Below are 21,809 nucleotides of genomic sequence, written 5' to 3'. Positions count from 1 at the left end.
GCCTCACTGCAGGGATTGTGTGGAGAGTCATCCTCCAGCTCCCAACAACTCCAATCCATCCTACCCCACAGGCGGGAACTTGGAGCCACAGATCTGACAATATCACCCATCGCTTAGGATCTCATTGGAGGCTCTTCATCCCTGACAGGGTCAAGCTCTGCCTCCTTAGCGTGGAGCACAGGCTCTTCCAAAAAGACTCCCAGACTGCCAGACTAGCCTTTCTACTGTCATTCCATCTCCTCTGAAGTAGCTCCCCACCTGAGCACACAGCGGGCCGGGCAGGTCAAGTCTTGCTCTCAGAAGGGCTTCTGGGAGGCTCCCTGCCGCCTAGGGAGGGGAGGGGGGAACTCAGATGTGCTTCAGCTCAAAGGCTGGGAGAAAATACAGTCGCTTTCTTTTGACCTCCCAGGGCCTCCCCCACTCCCATCCCTTCAGGTCCATTTCTCTATTCTAATTAGCCACCGCTTCAGGAGTATCCTGACAAGCATCCTCAACAGCAGAGCCCGGCTTGTCCAAAAATGACTTTCCAAAATTTGTCCTTACAAGACCCAGCCACCCTGAGGCCAAGGGTGCTCACCAAATGCCCAGTCTGTGCCAGGAGCTGTGGCCCTGCCAGAGTGCAAGGTTCACATTCAGGAGAGAGACAGAGAGCCCTCTCAGCCTTTCTTTCTCTAGTATAGAACTCTCCAGGGCTGACCTCATCTGCCGGGCAGCCATCCATAAATATTTGCTGGATGAACAGCTGCCTGGGTGGATCTAATTTGTCACCAGCATTCAACAGGCACGCAACCTGACACGGAACTTTCTGGTCCGGATTACCACCTGTACTACTGCTCTGAGTGACCCCAATCTCTTTAAATTCAGGGCTCCTCAAGCCAATTGGAGGACTATGTGTATCTTCTCCATCCAGGAGATGCTAGTTACTGGCTAAATGGGGTAGAGGGAGCAGCTGGGTTGGGAGCAGAATGGGTACGAGGCTGACTCTCACGGAGGCCCAGGCCAAGGATGCTGCTCATGGCAGCTTGGTTGAACTGGCCAAGACAGGGGTCGAGGCCTGTGACCTCCCTTTGTTTTCTCAGTCTGGGCACACTTTTTGAAGGCAGTCCCGGGGTAATGCTGGGATTTGTGCAATCTCTTTGACCCACACGATGAAGACGGCAGGTATTGTAGCAGCTGGCCTTTGACTTATGGGCGACATTGGCCTCAGATCATGGGAGGCCTTGGGAGGAAGGAAGGAAAGAAGGAATTCAGATACACTGGAGGGCTAGGAAGCAGGTGGTGGAGAGAAAACTGGCCTTGGAGAGTCAAGCCAAACACTGCCTGCTGTCACCAGACCTGGGGGAACTGGCACACAGTCTACAGAAGCTGAGATGGCACGTGCGGACTCGCCACTCTGGGGAGAGGAATCTGCGGAATGTGTGGCAGGGGGTATGCTGGGCACTGGTGGTAGCTGGAGTAATACACAGGCCCTGCTTCTGCACCACATGTGCCAGCACAGAGCAGAGTGGCCACCAGCATGCCGCTACATCTCTCTGAGTTTTAAATCTAGATCTTAAAGTAAGCAGCCTTCCAGGGCTGATTGCTTACTCATTCATTCACCCAGTGAGCCAACAGCTTTCTGAGTGACTCCCGTGCCCAGCCAGTCATGGATTCAATTCTTGCTTACCGACTGCCTATTGTGTGCCAGATATTGGCCTAGCTACAGAGAGCTGTAGTGAAGATCCAGCCAGACCAGACCCCACCGTCTCCTGGACCTTCTCAGCTAGCAGTCAGGACATGGAAAAGTGCTGAAAATCAAATACATAAATCTCAGGTGGAGCTAGGAGTTAGGAAGGAAAGCAAGAGGCAGCACTGCTTTAGATGGAGCATCGGGAATGGCTGTCCACAGAGGTGACAAGTGACTGAGTTTAAGTGATCTCAGCCTCCTGAGTAGCTAGGATGACAGATGTGAGCCACTGGTGCTCAGCTTGAATCCCACGGTTTTCAAGCATGCTAAGCAGCTGCCTCTATAGACTCCTGAGTAGCTAGGATTACAGGCATGCATCCCCACACCAACACTCATTTCTTAACTTGATGAAGCAGTGTCTTTGATAAAGCCAAGGATGAAGGTGTGGAGCCCAAAGCCTTAGAAGAATGGGGTGAGCAGTTGGGACATTTCCTGAGTTTCCAGCATGGACAGGCACACGAGCCATGCAGAAGAGAAAGAGCACAACATTGAGGCACCAGGACCCTGGCTTGCTTGGTGTTGCAAGATGGCAGCCTCTTCCTCAGACCCCTGAATGTTTCCATTTCCTCTGAGATTGAGAGTCCAGAGCTGGAAAAACGTGGGCAGAAGTCCACTGCTGAGGATCTTAAGTATACAAGGTGGCATGCTGGAGGTGGCCTGGAATGGAGAAATCTCTCACAAACATTCCTTCATTCCTCCCAGAAACGCCTGCCATTGTAGAGTTAACAGATGGTTGCAGAGACCCAGGGACAGTTTTCTAAAATTATGGTTAATTGGAGAGACTTTAGTAGAACCCAAAGCCAGTCATAAATAAAGCCATAAAAGTTGAAAAGGCAACTATCAGCATAACGCCCTGCTCCAGAATGCACAGAGCCCATGCAGGCCCGTAGTCAGAGAAGGAACAGTGCCGATGAATATTTTAGGCCTGTGGTGTCAGCTGAAGGTTATATTTTATGACTCCAAAGTTGTAATCATGAAATATGATGCCTTGTTTAAAGTGTGAGGAAAATCTCCAAATGGCTTTTACGGCATCTTTAATCAAAGGGGATGGTGCTGGAGGAGTGAGGGGGTCTAGGGAGCTCCAGATGATGTCTTTGCAGTAGACCAGAGGCTCTGCCCACTGGCGAAAAGTTTCAGCACCATCCAGGAGTCACTGAGTAACAGTGTACAGTTTGGAAGTGTGACAATGGCTCAACCAAGCACTGTCAAACAAGGAGGCCTTGTCATGGTAGGCAGGAGACTGCATCTAGACTACATCTCTACCTCTAGTGACACACAACTGCAACTGGCTCAGCTACTCCCTGTGTGACCCTGAGAACATATGTTAAAGTGCTACTTATTGAATGCCTGCTGTATACCTAGAAAGGTGCTAGGTACTTATTAGATGCATGTTGTATACCCAGAAATATGCTAGGTATTTATTGAAGCTAAAATGATGCTAGATGTTTGTTACATGGCTGCTGTATACCTAGAAAGGAGCTAGGTACTTTTTGAATGGTACTAGAGACAGAGCAGACATTGCCCCTGCTCTCATGGAGTTTGCTGTCTAGAAAGGAAATAAATGAAGTATGGAAAGTAATTATGGGAGCATGAATGCATGGGATGGGGAGATGCTTCTGGAAAGATCCTCAAGGAAGTGACACTTAGACAGGAGCCTAAAGGCTGATGGGGGAGCCAAGCAGGCCCCATGAGGAAGAGAAGATGATTCCAGAAAGAGAAAAGTGTACTCTTAGAAGCCCTCAAGCAATGTTAGCAACTTGGAAGGCAGAGACTGAAGGATCATAGCTCAAAGGTATCCCTGGACCACCCCCCCCAAAAAAAAAAGTTGGTGAGAGTATTTGTAGGATGTGGACCCTCTAGTATTTCAGTTGCTACTGTCCCATCATCCCTCAGTTCACTAATGTGGGATTCCACAGAGCTCTTTGTCCTGAACAAGGCTTGGTACTTTCTTATCTCTGTGCTCCTGGTTGCACTTTTTCATGAAGAGCCTTTCCTTTTCTTGTGTATCCCAAGAACTCCTATTCATCCTTCAAAACCCAGCTGTAATGATGCCTCCACTGTTCAGCCTTCCCAGGTGGACTCGGTGCTCTAAGCAAATGTCCTGCATTTTATGAATACATTGGCCAAAGACATCGTCCCCTGAAGTGGAGTTTTGGGGTTCAGAATTTCAGGCCCTCTGGCTCTATGAGCTGTGTCACTTTGAGCAAGTGACCGAGTTTGTGTCTTGGTTTCCTCGCCTGTAAACTGAGAACTAGAGTGCTGCAGTATGCATGAGCTGAAACATGTGGAATCCTTAGCAGAGTACCTGGGATGAGAGCTTAGAGTACAGGGCTGGCCCGAAGGCCCCCATGACCGCTGGCTCAGTTGAACACGGACCAGCCTGTGGTCTTCCTCTCTGCATCTCTGAAGCAGCCCATATGGACTAAGGGCACAGAAGGACAGGCCTGGAGAGTGTGGGCAACTTGCAGTGGGGTCACCTGGGGATTGCAGGCACCATGGCTACCCCAAGGCCTGTGGTATTTCAAAACTAGTGCTCTAAAGTACCACACATGAATCAGTGCGTGACCCTTGGATCCTCTTCCTTGAATGAATGTCATGTCTTGGCTTGGATTCAGGCCAGAGCAGCAAGGCTAGGCTAGGTTCCTCTTTAGGGAGCACTTACACAAGGCGACCGTTGGGGAGTCCCAACGGTGCTCAGATGCCATGCTGACAGGCAGAGCACTGTGTCTGAGGGAGCCCAGAGCACAGAGAAGGATTTGGGTCTGGAAACTTCAAGAGACATGTGCTGGGGAAAAGGCAGCATAGGCAGAAGGACAGGGGCAGGAGAGCTGCATGTAGAACTTGGGAGCGAGCTGCCCCATGTAACCTGAGATGCCCGGTGAGAGTTTTTCCCAGGAAGCTGTGTTACCTTTTGGGTTGGTTTGGTTTATCATGCTCTTGCCCTTAAGTTCTGACTGTTAGCTTCTCCTCCCTTGTGGTTATCAAGGAATACTGTGGTGGTGTGGCATGCACTCCCTAGGTCAGGATCCAGTGATGGTCTCGGCTACTCATTTGCTGTGTGAACTAGATTAAATTACTCCATCTTCCTGTGACATGGCATTCTTTTCCCATTAAATGAGAACAGGGGTATGTAAAATTCTCAGTCCAGCAACTGGCTCCCAGGATGGGCTATGGAGGTCTGCCATCATTGTTATTTGCATATTCTGGACCCATGCGCCCACATATCCTATTTCCGGGCCCTTTCTGCTTCTCATGAATGAAGCCCACCATGAGTGGCAGTGTCCCTGAGAACCCAAGCACTCATGTGATCTTGTCTCTGTGCCTGCAGCGGACGACGCCTGCGGTGGGACCCTGAGGGGTCAGAGCGGCATCATCTCCAGCCCACACTTCCCTTCCGAGTATCACAACAACGCCGACTGCACATGGACCATTCTAGCTGAGCTCGGAGACACCATCGCCCTGGTCTTCATCGACTTCCAGCTGGAGGATGGATACGACTTTCTGGAGGTCACAGGGACTGAAGGCTCCTCCCTGTGGTAAGTACACATCTGGCCTTCTTCTGTTTTCCCCCTGGCCTCTTCAGCTTGGGATGCATGGGGTCTCTTCAATGCCAGGACCTGAGCCTCTTTATCATTCCTTATACCTGTACTTGAACCTGTGTCTTATCACAAAGAGCTGTATCTGCCATGTTTTGTAAAGCTGGAGTACATTTTCACAGGGATTTCTGGATCTGATATAAAGCATGTCCTTCCTGAAGAATTTCATGGTGGGTCTTAGATGAGTAACTTAACTTAGGACTAATAATGGTCTCAGGAAGAGGACAGCATATCAGAAAAGCTCCATTTCTGGAAGATCTAGGCAGAGCATCCAACAGAGAGATGAACTGTAGGGGTGATGCTTTTCCCCCTACCAGGCTGTGAGTTGTAGGAAAGCTCGTATCTTAGTATGGAAAGACCATCTTCCTCTTGTCCTGGATTTGTCCCCCCCCCCAAATGGATCTCCTGTGGCCTATTTTATGGACATTTTCAGGTATTATGGACCACAGGAAATGGACAGTTAATGGCTTTTCCAGTCTTGCTTGCTTGGTATCTCCCACACTTGTATCACAGGTTGTACCCAAGCTGAAATGAGTTCTGGAATGTTCAGTTGGGACCAACCTTGCACATGGTGGTGGGTCATTTAGAACATGTTCTTGTGTTCTCATGATTGTAGGTGTGAGCCATCAGTACCCTGCTGTTTGTCGTGTATTCTTAATTGAACATGAACATGCTATTGTGTTGCCACAATGTGGCCATCAGGAGCAAGTGAAAGGTCACGTCCTAGTGTGTACCAGGCAGGGATGGCCATGTTCTCTGCCTCCATTGCTACAGGCTGGCTTGGGCAGGCAGGGCTCTGTGCCCAGGGGTAGAGGGTGGAGGGACATCACTGAGGATTGTGGGTAAAGCAGGGAGTGATGGCTGCAAGAGTGAGGTAAATTTGTTGTCTGGAGGGATGAAGACATGGAAGTCAGGAGATGGGACAGTAAGCTGGGAAAGAGGAGAGGAGGGAGAGGAAAGAAACAGGAGGAGACTCTGCTTGTCTTCTGGGTACATGCTTGTGAACTGATGACATCCCCAGTTGAATGAGACATGGTCCTGGGGAGGGGGTCCTGGTTGGTTGAGGAACTCAGACAAACACATGGCTAGGGCCTGGTGTGGCTCTTTAGGAATGTTGAGATGGGATGGGACACCTGCAAAAGTACTCTCAGATTTGGGACTTCATTACCTGGGGAAAGCAAGTTTCCTCATGCAATTGGAGGTGAGCGGACCCAGGGTTAGCAGACCTGCTATCCAGAGCTCATTTGGGTCATTTACCACTTGGGGAACTCAGGAAGCTAAGATCTTACTCTGGTCCATAGAGCCTGCTGTTCTGTAAGCACTGGCAACTCCAGCTAGGAGTTGGGTTGGCAGTGGGGGACCTTTGCTGATCTGTAATCCTCATGAGCTGCAAAGCCTGCAGTCCTTCACTTTGTGTAAAATATCGATTTTCCAGAGTGCAAATAGAATATCTGTGCTGCTTGGAGGATGTATGGAAAATGTGCAAAGTTAGAATGAGCACCGAAATTTTCAAAGTTTGGTTGTATTCCCTTTTGTCCCCCTTCCTTTGTTTTTTTGTTCTTACTTTTTGGGTTGGCCAAATGTCAAGCTAGCTGGCTATTTATATATTTTGTATTTATATATTTTAACAGTATAAGCTTAGAGTCAACATGTCATCTGTTGTCTCTATGTTTTTGTTGGTGGTGATGGATTTTGTTATGTTTTGTTTTGTAGTACTGAGATTTAAACTCAGGGTCTCATGCTTGTTAGGTAGATGCCCTATCATATCAGTTGACTCATACCACCAGCCCTTTTGTATGCTGCTTATTTAATTATTTTTGCTGAGTATGGCACCTGGACTATAATCTTCCAATTTTAAACTCCTACATAAGCTGAAATGAGGGCTGGGAATATAGCTTAGTGGCAGGAGTGCTTGCCTCGTATACATAAATCTCTGGGTTCGATTCCTCAGTACCACATATATAGAAAATGGCCAGAAGTGGCGCTGTGGCTCAAGTGGCAGAGTGCTAGCCTTGAGCAAAAAGAAGCCAGGGACAGTGCTCAGGCTCTGAGTTCAAGGCAGAGGACTGGCCAAAAAAAAAAAAAAAAAAAGCTGAAATGACAGGAATGTGCTGCCACACCTAGTTACTTTCATTAAGATGGATTCTTGTGAACATTTTTGCCCTGGCTGGCCTAGGCCACAATCCTCCTAATCTCAGCCTCCTACTTAGCTGGATTGACAGGTAGGCACCACCATGTCCAGTTATTGATTAAGAAGCTAGAATTATAGCCTGAGCCACTGTACCTAGCTCAGTCATCTTCTTCTTCTTCTTCTTCTCCTCCTCCTCCTTCTTCTCCTTCTCCTTCTCCTTCTCCTTCTCCTCCTAATTCTTCTTTTGCCAGTCCTGGGACTTGAACTTGGTCTGGGCTCCTGTCCTTGAGCTTCTTTTGCTCAAGGCTAGTACTCTACCACTTGATCCACAGCATAACTTCCAGCCTTTTCTGCATATGTGGTACTGAGGAATCAAACCCAGGGCTTCATGCCTGTTAGGCAAGCACTCTACCACTAAGCCACATTTCCAGCCTTTAGTCATGGTTTACTTGTGCCATTCCTGGTGTTTGAACTCAGGGTTTGGGCACTGTCCTTAAGCTTCTTTTGCTCAAAGCTAGTGCACTACCATTTGAACCACAGATCTACTTGTGGCATTTTTTGGTAGTTTAGTGGAAATAAGAGTCACATAGACTTTCCTCCTGTGGCTGGCTTCAAACCGTAATCCTCAGATCTCAGCCTCCTGAGGATCCAGGATTATAGGTGTGAGCCATTAGCATCCTGCTGTTCCTTGTGTATTTTTAATTGAACATGAACATGCTGTCATTGAACATTTTTGCTATATCATTACAGATGTCTCTAAAATATGATGTATTTGATAGATTAATCATTTATTGAGTGTTTGCTGCCCAAAGGTACCAAGCAGTTCTAATTTTTTTTACCGCTATAAAAAATAATATGAAATAACTAATGTAATTGCATAGATGAAAACAATAAAGCACTAAGAAGTTATGATATTCACTGAGGTCACACAGCCAGGAAGGAGCAGAGGTGGGGTTCTACCCCAGGTTAGTCCCAGTCCAAAGCCTGTCTTCTAGCTGGGACTGCCCGCTGCGGCCTGCTGTGTCTGTGGCTGTGGCTGTGGCTGATTGTCCTTGTGGTGGCATAGCACTTCTTCAGGACACCAAGGCATGGCCTCTTGTAAGATTATTCCCAAGTCTTGGCTTCCCATAAATAGGTACAGCAATCAGTTACCCATAGCAGGCACTGGTGGCACATACCTATAATTGTAGCTACTCAGGAGACTGAGATCTGAGGATCAGGTTCAAAGCCAGCCCAGGCAGAAAAGTCCATGTGACTCTCATCTCCAATTAACCAACAGAAAGGGCCAAAGTAGAGGTGTGGTTCAAATGGTAGAGTGCCAACCTTGAGCAATAAAGCTCATGGCTAGTGCCTAGGTCCTGAGTTCAGTTGCCAGTACTGGCATGCACGCGTGCGCACACATACACACACACAGATCAATAACTGTACGAGCTCCCTCTCCTCCCAATCTTTAGGTCTGTTTGACTCATTTGTTTATCCATGGTCCAAAGCCAAATGGTTTCCTGCAGCTTCTTCCCCACCCCCAGCTATGACTTTGTGCATTGTCCAAACTTCTGGACTGAAACCAATCTGAAAGATATCCCTTTTCCTATTAAGTCACTCAGTAGGACAGGAATCGAGCAGAGGAAATCATTAGGGGAGTCGTTCAGAACTCTTTGCTATAAGATTAAATGATAATTATTTACAGGGCTTCGTGTCACCATTGCCAGGCAGGATGCATTTGTTGTTTTAATTTATACTTGCACAGCAATTATAGATAAACAAACGCGGAGGCTCAGGACGTCTGTGTGGGAGGAATCTGCTCTCTCCTGGCCCCTCTCCGTCATAGATCCTTGGGTTTTTGTGAAAATTCGATGCTGCTGGCTTCTGAGTCTACTGCTTTCATTAGCATGCATTAAGATTTCAGGCTGTTCTCTTGAGTTCTGGGCCAAGGTGTGGAAAGATGGCAAAAAAGATTGTGCTGGAAAAGATGGGTCTGAACAACGGGGCATCACTTACCTAGCAAGAAGACAGTGCCCCCTCCCTCGTGGGGCTGAGCTTCCCACACATTCAGTGGGGGTGGGGCAGGCAATATCCGAACTTCATACTTCCCCTCCCCCAGTGGGAAGTCCACAGTAGAGATTTAATTAGGGGCTCTAGCTGACTTACCTCTCACAGACTAGTGGAGAAATTGTGGGGTTGATAATCTTGTTATTGCCAAGTCAGAATATTTGAAGAACACCTAGCAAGCCCTCAGCACTGTGGTTTCCTAAAACAGGACAGCTCACAGACCAGAGTGTGGCAGGAATTAATTCCTGGGTAACCTTGTGAGGGCTTCATAAAAGATGGGGGACCTGGGGTGGGGGAGTGCATAGAAGCAGTGAAGCACCAGTACCAGGGCCCAGCTGTGCCCCCCATAGCTGTTGTGGACTAGTTCGTCTCTATTCGGGTGGTCTGTACTGGCCTTCAGGAACCCCTTGGGTCAGATTTCAACCAGAAAAGGCTGTCACCATGCCAAGCCCAGTGCCTGCTCTTATGATGTGTTTGGAAATCCCTCAGGTGTACAGTGGACATGTTCTCCCTATCTTTGCTGCTTTGTGTGTGTGACATTGACCATGAGCAGGAGCTGGGCTGGGCTGATCTCGGCAGTAGATTTAGTATTGTTCCCTGATTACATACCCCATCACCGACACATACACACACACACACACACACACACACACACACACACACACTTACTTTTGTCTCCAGTTCACTGAACTCAATTTAGAGGCCAGATTTTTCATACCTGATCCTTGGGGCAGGATGTTTCCTTTGCTCTCACTATCATGAACTCCTGGGCCTTCCCCCTCTCATTAAAGGGAAATGCTCTTACCATGGCTACTGTTCATGAGGTCCTAGAGGTTTTCAGAGGACTAGGGCTGGGGCACAGTGAAGACTCTCCTAATTCTGGGTCTGCATCCCTGAAGGATGTCAGGCCACGTTGAAATTAGTGACAGGGTCTATAGCCATACCACCCTGAACGCGCCCAATCTCGTCTGAAATGAGTGACAGGGACAGCCAGCCCATGGCTGGTGAAGTCACTGAAGGAAAGACAAGCGAGAAACCTCTAGACCCAACTTCCTTCCGCATCGTGGCTTCTTGTTATTTTTCTTTTATTTCTGGATTTTAAGACAGGGTCTCATTATGTAGCTTAGGCTGGCCTAAGACTCACTGTGTGATCCAAGCTGGCCTTGAACTGGTGGCCTTCCTGCCTCAGGCTTCTGAGTGCTGAGATTATAGGTGTTATGTCAGATAGTGACCTCAAATTACAGATCCATCTTGTTAGTGGTTGTGCTATCTGGGGATTTTCAGTAACCCCTCTAAGCCTCAGTTTCCACACCTGAAAATGGGATTGGTTATACAAGCTATAGAGCACGGTGAGAGTGCCTATAAGGACACTGCTACCGGGCTCCTTGGAGGTGCAAAATTCCTGAGATGGGGACTGGAGTCGAGGCATCACTCTGGGGGAAGGGGAAGATGGGGAATACTAACAGCCCAGAGCCTGTACCTGGGGCCACCGAGGCCATCCCTAGCCTCTAAGCCCTCTGGACCTTCCCTCTTTCCTTCTCCTCCCACCCCAGTGGTGGTTTCCTTCTAGAGCAGGGAGGAGAGGCAGAGCTGGGGCCTGGCCCGAGCTCACAACTGAAGCCAGGTTTGTCCTGAGGGTAGAGGAGATGCCAAATACTGGAAGATGTTTGTGTGGTATCCATGATGGGAGAGCCCCACACTCCTCCCTGTGTGTCCAGTTCCCAGAGGGTCCCGGACCATCCCTCATGTCCCATTGTGACTCTGACCTGGCCTCTTAGGGGACTCTGTAACCTGGCCTCTTAGGGAATTCCCAGCCTCTGTGCCTTGCCCCCTCCACCAGACTTCTAGTTCCCTTCTGAACAGTTGGGCCCTGCCTGCTCATTCTGTATTTCCATATGTGCATGTCACGAACTTCCTTCTCCAAACGTGGGAAGAGTAGGAGAGCAGAGAGCTCACATCAGCGTTCAGAGGAGGAGCTGCTTCAAGCAGCCAGAATCAAGCAGAGGTGGGAGACTCTCCCTTTCCCCCACCCCAGGTGGAGGCCCTATCTGAGCTCAGCCACAGAGCAGGGACCATTTTGGTCTAAGAAACGAGGGACAATGAGGGAGGACATTATCTTAGGGATGCTGATGGGCTCTGAGAGGACAGGACATGGTCCTGGGAATTCTCTGGGGAAGACACTCCCTGGATGCACCCACCAGAGCCTCTGAGCCTTGACTAGCCTTTCCTCTGCCTAAGAAGAAGCAATCTGAGTCTATCTCCCCGCGCTTCCCACGTCCTGGCCCGGGGCCGCTCGGCGGACTGGGCTGGTTTCCCTGGAAAGCAGATTGGACCGACTCTGGGTTTCCCTCCCCGCCTCCCTCAGCCCTCCGCTTCCTACCTGAGAGCTTTGAGGGAGCCCCTAAACTTTGTTCTCCTTTGTGTTTGCTTTCGTTTCTTTTGGTCGGGACACAAAGCTTCCATCTACTTCACAGACAGTCCCTTTGAACCTCCTGCCAGCCACCTTCTTTCTCCCATGGAAAGATCTTGTTTTAATTATTAGGCATTTTACACATGGAATTTGAGCCGATCAGAGCTATTTGATCTCAGGCACTTTTAACTAAATATTGCATTCAGGGGCCGTTAGACACAAATGGAGTCAGAATGAGAATGTTATGTCATGGTCAGGGGCAGGGGGTGTCTGTTAATTACCTACAGTCACTTATTTGAACATCTATGTATATTGTATCACACCACTGCTTTAGATTCTTTATACTCATGGTTACTTTCCCCCTGTTTATTTCCATCATCATTGATTTAGACTTTTCTACTAACCAGGCTTTCCTCGGTGCCAGGAGACAAAGACACAGCCCGGGGTCCTAAGGAGTTATTTATTCACTACACAAAAGTTTGTGTAATAGCCATGCACTCACCAGACCCCGCAGCTTAGAGTCAGGGCCAGGAGGAGAATATTATTAAATGTTTTACCATATCATATACTAGGTACTTTTCTACGAGGTATAAATGAGTTTCCCCAGGGGCTGAAGAGAGATATATATAATAGCCAGAATCCCTTCAATTAGAGAAATGGAAATCTACCTCTAGGTCAGTCAAGCCGATAAGGGAGAATGCTGGTTTCTGTAACAGAAAAGTCTAGTAGTCAGCTTCAGGTACTGCTGGATCAAGCTATGCACCTAACATGCTCTCCCTCTCTTCCTAGGCTTTGCTTTATTCTCAGCCAGGCTGTCCCCACGAGCTAGCAAAAGTAATTTCCATTAGCCCACCTGGTCTAGGGACAGAAAAGGAGCATCTCTCTTGAGGGTTCTAACAAAAGCCCTCAGCTGACCCAAAATTAGACCAGTCATGTGCCCACCCCTCTACACTTTGAAGCCAGAGGGGCTCCCATTAGCTACATTCAGGTCACATGACTTCCAACCTCATTTGGATCTTATGCTGGGAGTGAAGTAAGGTGGTCGGTCCAACAAAGACAACCTCGGGCTTTTGAAGAGAAATAAGATTGTCCTCCCATCTTCCTGACACATGGAGGAATCCTGTGGAGGACCCAGAGAAATGAGCTCCCCATTTTGCCTCCCCATAATAGGACCTGTATGTTGAACTGGAGCCAGGAGTTATTTCCATCAGCAAAGAGCAGGAAGGAGCCCTGGTATGCTTGGGGCTTTGCGAGTGAGAAGCAGAGGGATGAGGTAGGAAGGGCAGGCCAGCAATGAGCATAGGAGAGTTTGGGCCAGAGAGATCTTTGCCCCATATTCATGGTCAATGGCAGTTATGGAAAGCTGTTGATGGTTTCAACGAGGAAGGAAAACAATCAGTCTGAATTTTAATGGTGTTAAGCTCAAAGGCCCAGAAAGCAGCCATAAAACATGTTGGCCACCCTTCAGATAAGAGGGGATCCAACCTTGAGCTCTAGCTGGCATGGAAGAAAATAAAACATGTTTCAGGTACACAGTCGGCTAGACCTGAGCTCCATAGGAAGGAAGGTGGAGGAAGGGGTGAGATTTGGGACAAAGCCTACCATGCTGGCTGGGTGGCCACAGAGGACTGTGTGCTAAACAAAGCAGCACAGGAAGGAGCTGGGCTGGACCAGTGCGGGGGTGGTGGCAGGCACTGGCCTCTGGAGTACAAAGTAAGCAATGAAGGAAGAGAAACAAAAGGAAAGGAGGCTGGATCAGGGACCAAAGGGACCCTGTTTACTGCTATACAGCCTTTGGAATAAGACTGGTGAGGGTGGTGGGTGAATTCAGTAGCTCCTTCTGCCAGGCTCCATGTCAGAGGACGCTGGGAGTGATGAGTGGCCTGCTCATCTTTTGCCTCCTGGTCTCCATCTCTACCTTCAGTACCCACATCTCTCCATCCTAGGTTGTTTTTGATTTTTTGTTCCCTGACCAGGAAACGAATCCATCCTAGTTTTGTTTTACCCAGAAAAACTACTTGGGCTCTTTCTTCCCTCACCCCCAGTGGCCCTTGTCCTGGGAACCCAATGATAGAAAAAGAGACATACAAGGCCTGTGAGACTTCATGGGACTTGTCCCATTTTGAAATTATCCCAAACATATGGCTCTGGTGGCACACACTTGCCATACTAGCTACTCAGGAGGTTAAGATCCAAAAGATCATATTTTGAGGCCAGCTTGGGCAGAAAAGTCCACTAGATTCCATCTCTAAACTGTCAGCCAAAAGCAGAGCCGGAGGCATGAATCAGGAGGGAGAAGGCCAATGAGTAAGCAGGCCAAGAGAGTATAAGGCCCACAGTACTGCAAAAAATAAAATAAAATATAAAACACATATCTAAGATGTGCCATAAGGAAATGAAGAGAATGAGGACTACGACCCCCTTATAAGATAAACTGAGGGAGACACCACTGGGGGGATGGAATTTCAGCTGCCTGTGGAGAAGGAATTGAGATGAAGTATTGCAGGCCCAAAAGCAGAAAGATCCTTCAGCCCTCTACCTACTTCCCTTCATGCCTGGAAGGGCACTGGCCTGGCATCTGTCCTGTGAACTTTCACCTGCTTTGCAAGGGCAAGATCCTGAACTGGCAAAGAGGCTTCAAGGGCTGAGAATGCTGAGCGTAGCTTGCCAGAGCCAGTCAAGCCAGAGCAGGCCTCTCCCAGCTGCCACCCAGAGCCTGCTCCCTAATGCCTCCCTACTGCTCTCCCAGCTGCGACCTGCCAGGGAGATGTGCAGCTCTCATCCCCTCGGTGCCACCTTGCACCAAGAAACCCATGTCTTCCTATGGAGCCCATGAAATTGCATCCATTGTAGCCATCAATAACCAGCCCTTTACAATCTCATCTCCCATATCTCTCTGAGTTGGAAATAGCATTACAAGCTCTGTAGCCAGGCCCCCATAGGAGAATATCAGTGCCCCAGGCATGCTGCTGGCATGCAGCACCTTCAGGGGCCAGGCCTGGACTCCTGGACTTGCTGTGGATTGACAGCCTGGCCTCCTGGCTTCAGTAGGTGACAGCTTATTTCCAGAAAGAGAACTGGAGCTGGGAGTTGCTGGATGCAAGGGGCTGCTGTCTGCCACAGGCTCTGCTGAAGTTGGAGGTTGGGTAGTTCTGTGCTTGGAAAACCAAGGGCCAGTGGCTGACCGCCAGCAACAGGTTTGTACTGAGTACCTGGCCTGCAAGAAGCCAGTGCCAGCGCTGTGAAGGGCGCAGACAAGCAGACAAGATGCTGTCTTCCGCCTCTCCTGAGGACCTGCCAGGTGCCTGCCCGCACAGCTAAGACAGATGGAAAGAATTGTTCTGGGCTCTTTCAGAAGCCCTGCATCCTGGCAAGCCCTGTCTTCCGGAACAGTGTTGATTTGTTCAAAACAGTCAAGGTCTCTGTTTTCTTATTTGGCCACAAATGTTTGTTGTCTGGGCTCCTGGCTTTGCTTGCACAGTATTTCACGCAGGTTTTGCTTGCATCTGTCTCTGGCTAGCTCTTCCAATTCCGAGGACTGACCCATGGCCTAGCTTCTCTTTCTGAGACATACTCTTTCCCTTCCTTCCTTCCTTCCTTCTTTCCTTCCTTCCTTCCTTCCTTCCTTCCTTCCTTCTTTCCTTCCTTCCTTCCTTCCTTCCTTCCTTCCTTCCTTCCTTCCTTCCTTCCTTCCTTCCTTCCTTCCTTCCTTCCTTCCTTCCTTCCTTCCTTCCTTCCTTCCCAGTATTGAGGCTTGAACTCAGAGCCTGGCTGCTGTCTCTTAGTGTTTTTTGCTCAAGGCTGGCACTGTACCACTTGAGCCACAGCTCCACTTCTGGCTTTTTAGTTGCTAATTGGAGATGAATCCCATAGACTTTCCTGCCTGAGCTGGTTTTGAACCATGGTCCTCACATCTCAACCTCCTGAGTAGCTAAAGTGTCTTTTCCTTGTGCAGTGGTAGGATTGTGACACTTACCAACTCACCAGGAATGCAGGATTCACACAGGAAACTCTATTATTTGAAGGTCTGTTGGAATTAGCAAAACTATCCCTGTTGACTGCAGCAGTCTGGGTCACTGGGTAGGGAGAGGACTAGATTAGACTGAAGGAATCAGGGAGAGAGGCCTCCTGGAAGATGAAAACCTCCAGTGCCCCTGAACATTGCTCAGCTCTGCATCTAGAAGAGTAGTCATGTAATTATTTCATATCTTCTCTGCCCATCTATTAATCTACTTTCCTTTTTACTTTTCTACCCCCTCCCCAGCCTTTTCCTGAACCCATTCCCTTTAAGATCAATAGCAGAGAACAGCCCCATCCCACTCCAAACACCAACACTTTCTATTCTACCTCAAGAAGGTATTTTGAGAGCTTACGTTAAAACACTTGAGTGATACTTATTTTATATAGGTTATGTTCTTCCTGTGGAGCCCTCCTTTCTCTATCTGCAAACTCCTCTTTCTTCTTCTTGGATCTCCTTGCAAATTCTTCCTTCTTTTTTATTTCTCTCTGTTCTTAGTGCCCAGGACATTCTCCCTGGGCCATGTTTACCTGTCCTATGGTTTCAGATATCACGTTTGTTTTCACTTTCAACACTGCTTCTATTGCTCAGCCTCTCACTGAGCACCAAACTTAACCACCAACCATCTGGAAGACATCCTCACCTTGATGCACCCCAATATCTCTCAACTCTGCTTATAACTGACCACTGAAAATGCCCAGAAGTTTGTTTCTGTTCTTAGTTTATGGTACCATCCTCCACCTACTTATCCCCAAACCTGGAAGTCATCTGATTCACCTCAGTCTCACCAGTCACATTCAATTAATTACAAAGTTCTCCTGATGTCTTCCTATTCTTACTGCCACTCCCTGGGTTCCAGCCCATCATCTTTCCTTCTTTGTGGGTTTTAATAGCCTCCTGACTGATCTCCCAGCCTCTTGGCACTTGTCAATTCATTCTCCCCATGGTCTACCAGAAAGGCTTAATTAAAATGCAGCTCTGACAAGCTAAGCCCCAGGCGAAAGCTTTCAATCATCTTCTGTTGTCTAACAGAATAAAATTTAAGCCCTTGATCAGACATGTAAGACCCCTCTGCAGCTAACCCTTCCCTACCAATGCAATCTCACGTCTGGCCACTTGCTTCTCTTGAATTTCATTAATCCTAAAACTCAATGGTGTCCCACCACAAAGGAATATTTCTTGCTCATGTTAAATGTCCACTGTGGGCCAGTGGGTTGTGATTCCACAAAGTTATGCTGTTAGGTATCCAGGATCATGGGCTGTTACCACCGAATGGTTGCTTCACCTGGAGTATGACCTACTCCAGTGCTGTGGCAGCGAGAATCTAACATAGGATTATCCACAACCCAAGCCTGACATGGTCGTTTTCACACCCAATTTAAATACCATTGGCCAGAAATTGACATCTGGTCCAGACTAGCTGCAAGGGATCCAGGAAATGTGAATGAATAGATGAAAGGTTTGGAGAGTGAACTTTTCTACCACACTTCCATCTAACAGATTAGAAGTTTCCTTGTCCCTTAAGTTTCCTGATTAAACCCATCTTCTCCTTCTTCCATTCCTTCTTTTCCTGTCTTTTGACTGCCTCTAACAGAATACAGGCATGTTGTAGTATCTTCAGCCTAAAACACAACACTCACAAAGTCCTCCATTTCTCCACCCCATTCAGCTGCCACCCCACTGTCTCAGCTATACCAAGTAGTGAGACAATTCTCATATTTTTTATTTTGTTTGGTCAGTACTGGGGTTTGAACTCAAGGCCTCTCCCTTGCTAGGCAGGAACTCTACCACTTGAACCCCACTCCTAGCCCTTATTTTTTAAAATTACTTTTCAGGGTGGACCTTGCATTTTTTGCTCAGGGTAGATCCCTGACTGGAATCCTCCCACTGATATTCCCACATACAGCTGACACCATAGATGTGCAGTACCATGCTGGCCCCACTATTGATTGAAATGGCAGTTTCACTGTCTTTTTGCCTGGACTGGTCTCAAACTTACATCCTCCTTATCCCCACCTCCCAAGTAGCTAGAGTTTTAGATATGAACCACATTGCCCAACTAGTAATTCTCTGTTTTTTCTATATCTCTCCAACTTTTCCATTCAAACTGACTTTACTTACTGATTTCCAGGTGATAAGATCCAATGTTAATTCTCCATTCTCATTTGCAGTGCTTCTTGTCATCACATGACATTGGTCAGATGTCCCTTTCCTATCTCCCCACTGTTCAACCTCTCTGTTAAGCCTTTCCATTTGGACTGCTATGGCTGGGGTATCCTAAGACTCTCCTTTCATCTATCTTCCTTCTTTCTACTTAGCCCAACCCATCACAGGTTGTTTTTCAGTATCATCTATATGCCAGTAGCTCTCAGTTGAAACTTTTAACCTGATAGATCTTCTGGGCTCCACCTATATGGACAGGAATCTCAGATGAATATATCCAAAGCAAACTTAGGTGTTTTTTTCAATGTGGCAAATTATAATGTAAACTTACATCATTTTAATGATTTTTATGTATATGATTTAGAGGAACTGAGTACATTGGACACTTAATGGTAGCTAGAACTGCTGTCTATCTCTGCCTCCTTGGCACCTTCCCAAAGGGAAACTCCACATCCATCCAATAGGACTATTGGACATGCTTTCTGTTTCAGCTAGGCTCCCCCTGCGAGTGGGGCCATGCAGGATGTATTCTTTGGTGTTGGCTTATCTCTCTTAGCTCAGTTTTCTAGGTTCATGCATATTGTATGTAGCACATGTTCGAATTTCATTTCCTTTAAGTCAGACTAACATACCATTGCATGTGTGTGTGACTGTGTGTGTTTGTCCATTGGTTGGGCTGTTTCTGTTCAGCTTGGACTTCTCACCCTTCCCCAGTGTAATCCCTTCCTGTCTCACCTTTCTCTACCACGTCCCACAACTGTCTGTTCTCAGGAGAGGTTATTTCTGCTCATTCCCTACCACCATCATCTTTTAGGTTGCTTAATAGCTGGTACCTCTGTCTCCCTCTCCTGTAATCCATTTTCCATGTAACAATGACAACAACTTAATGTTTGTAAATCAAATCATAGCCTTTCTTATTGAAGGTTACTAACAGCTTCCTATCACACTGAAAGCAAAATCCTACTGTTTTCTCTCCAACTTCCCTCCTATGTCCACCCTAGCCAACCCCTCCCCATCCCACAGCCTCACCACATTCCTTCTGCCCTGGACTGGCTGATTGGAGACCCTCCCTCAGCTCTAGTGGCTGAAGTTGTTCCTTCAAGATCTTCAAATACTCTTACTTCAAAGCGGAAGGAAGGGAGAGAGGCAGGAAGGAAGGCACGAAGGGAGGGAGAAGACAAAGAAGGACCTGGCTGTTTTGAAATGAGTGCCATTTCCATTTCTCCTTCCAAAAAAAGGCTTTTTTCATCTAGGCAGTCTATAGCAGCCCCTCCCTCTTTTTTTTACAGCATCTTTTATTTTAGGCATTTGTCAATATTTTATATTTTCTTGCTTCCCTGTGTTTTTGTCTTTTTTTCCCCATGCTGTTCCCCTCTAAGACCAGTTCCTGCAAAACCATAATTTTAAAAAAAAACCAAAAACAAAAAACACCCAGCCCCAGGCCTGGCCCTTAGTAGATGGCCAGGGTGGATTTGTTTGGAGAATAGATCTGCTCCTGCCTGGCTGGTAACAATGTCCTGTGGCTAATTGCAAAGGTTACATGGAACCCCTCCACCAAGTATTTTAAGTAATAACCTTCCTGGGGACATTTGCAAATTAGCACTGACTCTTGCTGATTACTCCTTCTAAACTCAGTCTGATTAATAATTAATCAGCCAACTGCTTGGCCAGAGAAGGCTGATCAGCACTAGGAAAGATCTTCAATTATGCAAGTCACTTGGCCAGCCTTAAAAAAAAAGAGCAAGAGCTCAGCGGTGGATGGGACTGGAGAGGTCTGATTGCAAGGTGAGTGTGAGGGAGGAAAGGCTTCCCGGTTGTTTGTTTTTCCTTTTTGTCTCTTCCCCCCACCCTTCCTTCTTTTGACTAAGAAATCAATTAGACCCCAACTTGCCATCTCAGAGAGAGACAGAGCACTGAAATAGAAATGTGTTAAATACTGTTTTCTCTTTTGTTCCTTCCTTTTCAAAAGAGTTTGGGGCTGGGAGGCAGAGGTTAAAATTAGCCAGTTTGCTAAGCAAATGCCTGTCTGGCACCTGATGTCAACTTCTGCCACCAGGCTAGCTTTAGCTCTTCTCTTTCTTCCTCAAAGATGTGGTGGGCACAGGTCACAGCACCTGGCCAGGGTTGGGCAGAACTCACTCATCAGCAACCTGTCCCATCAGGAACTCTGCCAGTGCAAACAGGAAGACTGCCCAGGAAGACAGATGGAGAGGAATGTGGGGTGAAGGGGTAGCTCATCATCAGTTATGAACTTGGTGACCCTCTTTTCGCCTGCATCCTCAGGACAGCCTCCCACCCCTGGCCTGTGTGGCTTCATCTCGTCTACATCCTTTTCTGGTCACTGGTGATATACCAAAGGGAGACTTGGAGAAAGCAGGCTGGCTAATGTTGATCTCTGGGCAGAAAGGATTTGGTGTAACTCCTGGTTGTCACTAGAGCCACCAGAAAGATGAGGTGACACCCCAGCCACCTATGCTAGAATGTCCAGGGGTGGCATCAGACAGCAGTTTATTTATTCCACAGTAGAGCTCCATGAGCTAAGAGAATGTCGGAGACTTTGAGGGAAAAAATAATGAAGGTATCAGAGTGACATAGGAAATGGGCTGGGGTAGTGGTGGTAATTGTCATCCCAGAAATCAAGGGACATCAGTCTGTTAAATGACAGAGAGCAGGTTCAGGGAGGATAGGGGCCCAGAAACAGCAATCCCTAAGGATCCTAGAATTGATCTGTCTCTGTCATACCTTCCCTTTACAAACACCTGTAATGCCAGCACTTGGGAAGGCGGAGTCAGGAGGATCTCAAGTTTGAGGCCAGCCTGGGTGGCATAGTGAGACCTTAACACAAACAAAACAAAAAATGACTCCTTAGACCCATCATCTTGCTCAGGAGATTTGCCCACAAGGCGTTTTACACCACAGTGTTAGGTTTTTAAAGTAGGTAGCCGGTAAAGGAGAACGCCACCCGGTATTCAGGCAGGAGAGAAAGTTTATTACCGAACTGCTGGCCTGTGGCCAAGATGATCCATGGCCGGAGAGAGGGGAGAGAGAGAGAGAGAGCGACCCCCACCCAGCCCTGCTTTATTTAGGGCAGGGGCAAGGGGTGTGGCCAGGTGGATTAGGAGGTGACCTCAGGGAAAGGGGAGGTAACTGCCTCCAGGTCTGCTGGTTACCCAGGTAACTGGGTGGAGACTTAATGAGGTGGGGCATCTGCATGTAGCCCTCAGGGAGAGGACCTAACACACAGATCCTTAGGGCTGAATATGGGTTTGGTAACAGTTTGTACACAGGGTTTGGCTGAGCACATCTATTACTTAAAATGAAAGCAGTGTGTTGTCCATTCATTTCACAATTTTGCCTCTCAATTCCGTGCTGGTTTCTGGATGAGTCTTGGTAGTGGTGTTGTGGAGCCAGGATATCTCAGCCCTTCAAAGGGCCATAAAAGTTTGGTCTCCCACTTGTTTCTTCCCTGAAATCTTGAAATGTGAGACATCTCTGTCTACAGTGGTATCCGCTGCTGGGTGCTTTGTTTTCTTGCTTGTTTTACATATCTTCCTTTCAACATGAACTCCTTATGAGCATGGATCCATCTTATGTCTGACTCCTCAGTGCTCAGTGAAAATCCTGGCTTGGACAGGTGTGAAGATTTGCTCCCTGGCCAAACGTCAGTGGGTTATGCCTATACTCCTAGCTTACTTGGGGATTAAGATCAGGAGGAT

General features: G+C 47.8%; 1 protein-coding gene across 1 annotated transcript in view; it reads left to right on the top strand.

Moving 5' to 3' along the window:
* Nucleotides 1–21,809, top strand: part of Csmd2 (CUB and Sushi multiple domains 2) — a 519,739-nt gene that overhangs the window by 167,774 nt on the left and 330,156 nt on the right. Inside the window, exon 5 of the mRNA XM_048350831.1 lies at nucleotides 5,055–5,262. Within this exon, the coding sequence (XP_048206788.1) occupies nucleotides 5,055–5,262 (208 nt within the window). The remainder of the gene's footprint in view (nucleotides 1–5,054; nucleotides 5,263–21,809) is intronic.

Source organism: Perognathus longimembris, chromosome 7 (genome assembly GCF_023159225.1).
Source record: "Perognathus longimembris pacificus isolate PPM17 chromosome 7, ASM2315922v1, whole genome shotgun sequence".
NCBI lineage: Eukaryota > Metazoa > Chordata > Mammalia > Rodentia > Heteromyidae > Perognathus > Perognathus longimembris.
This window is presented reverse-complemented; position numbering and strand designations above follow the sequence as displayed.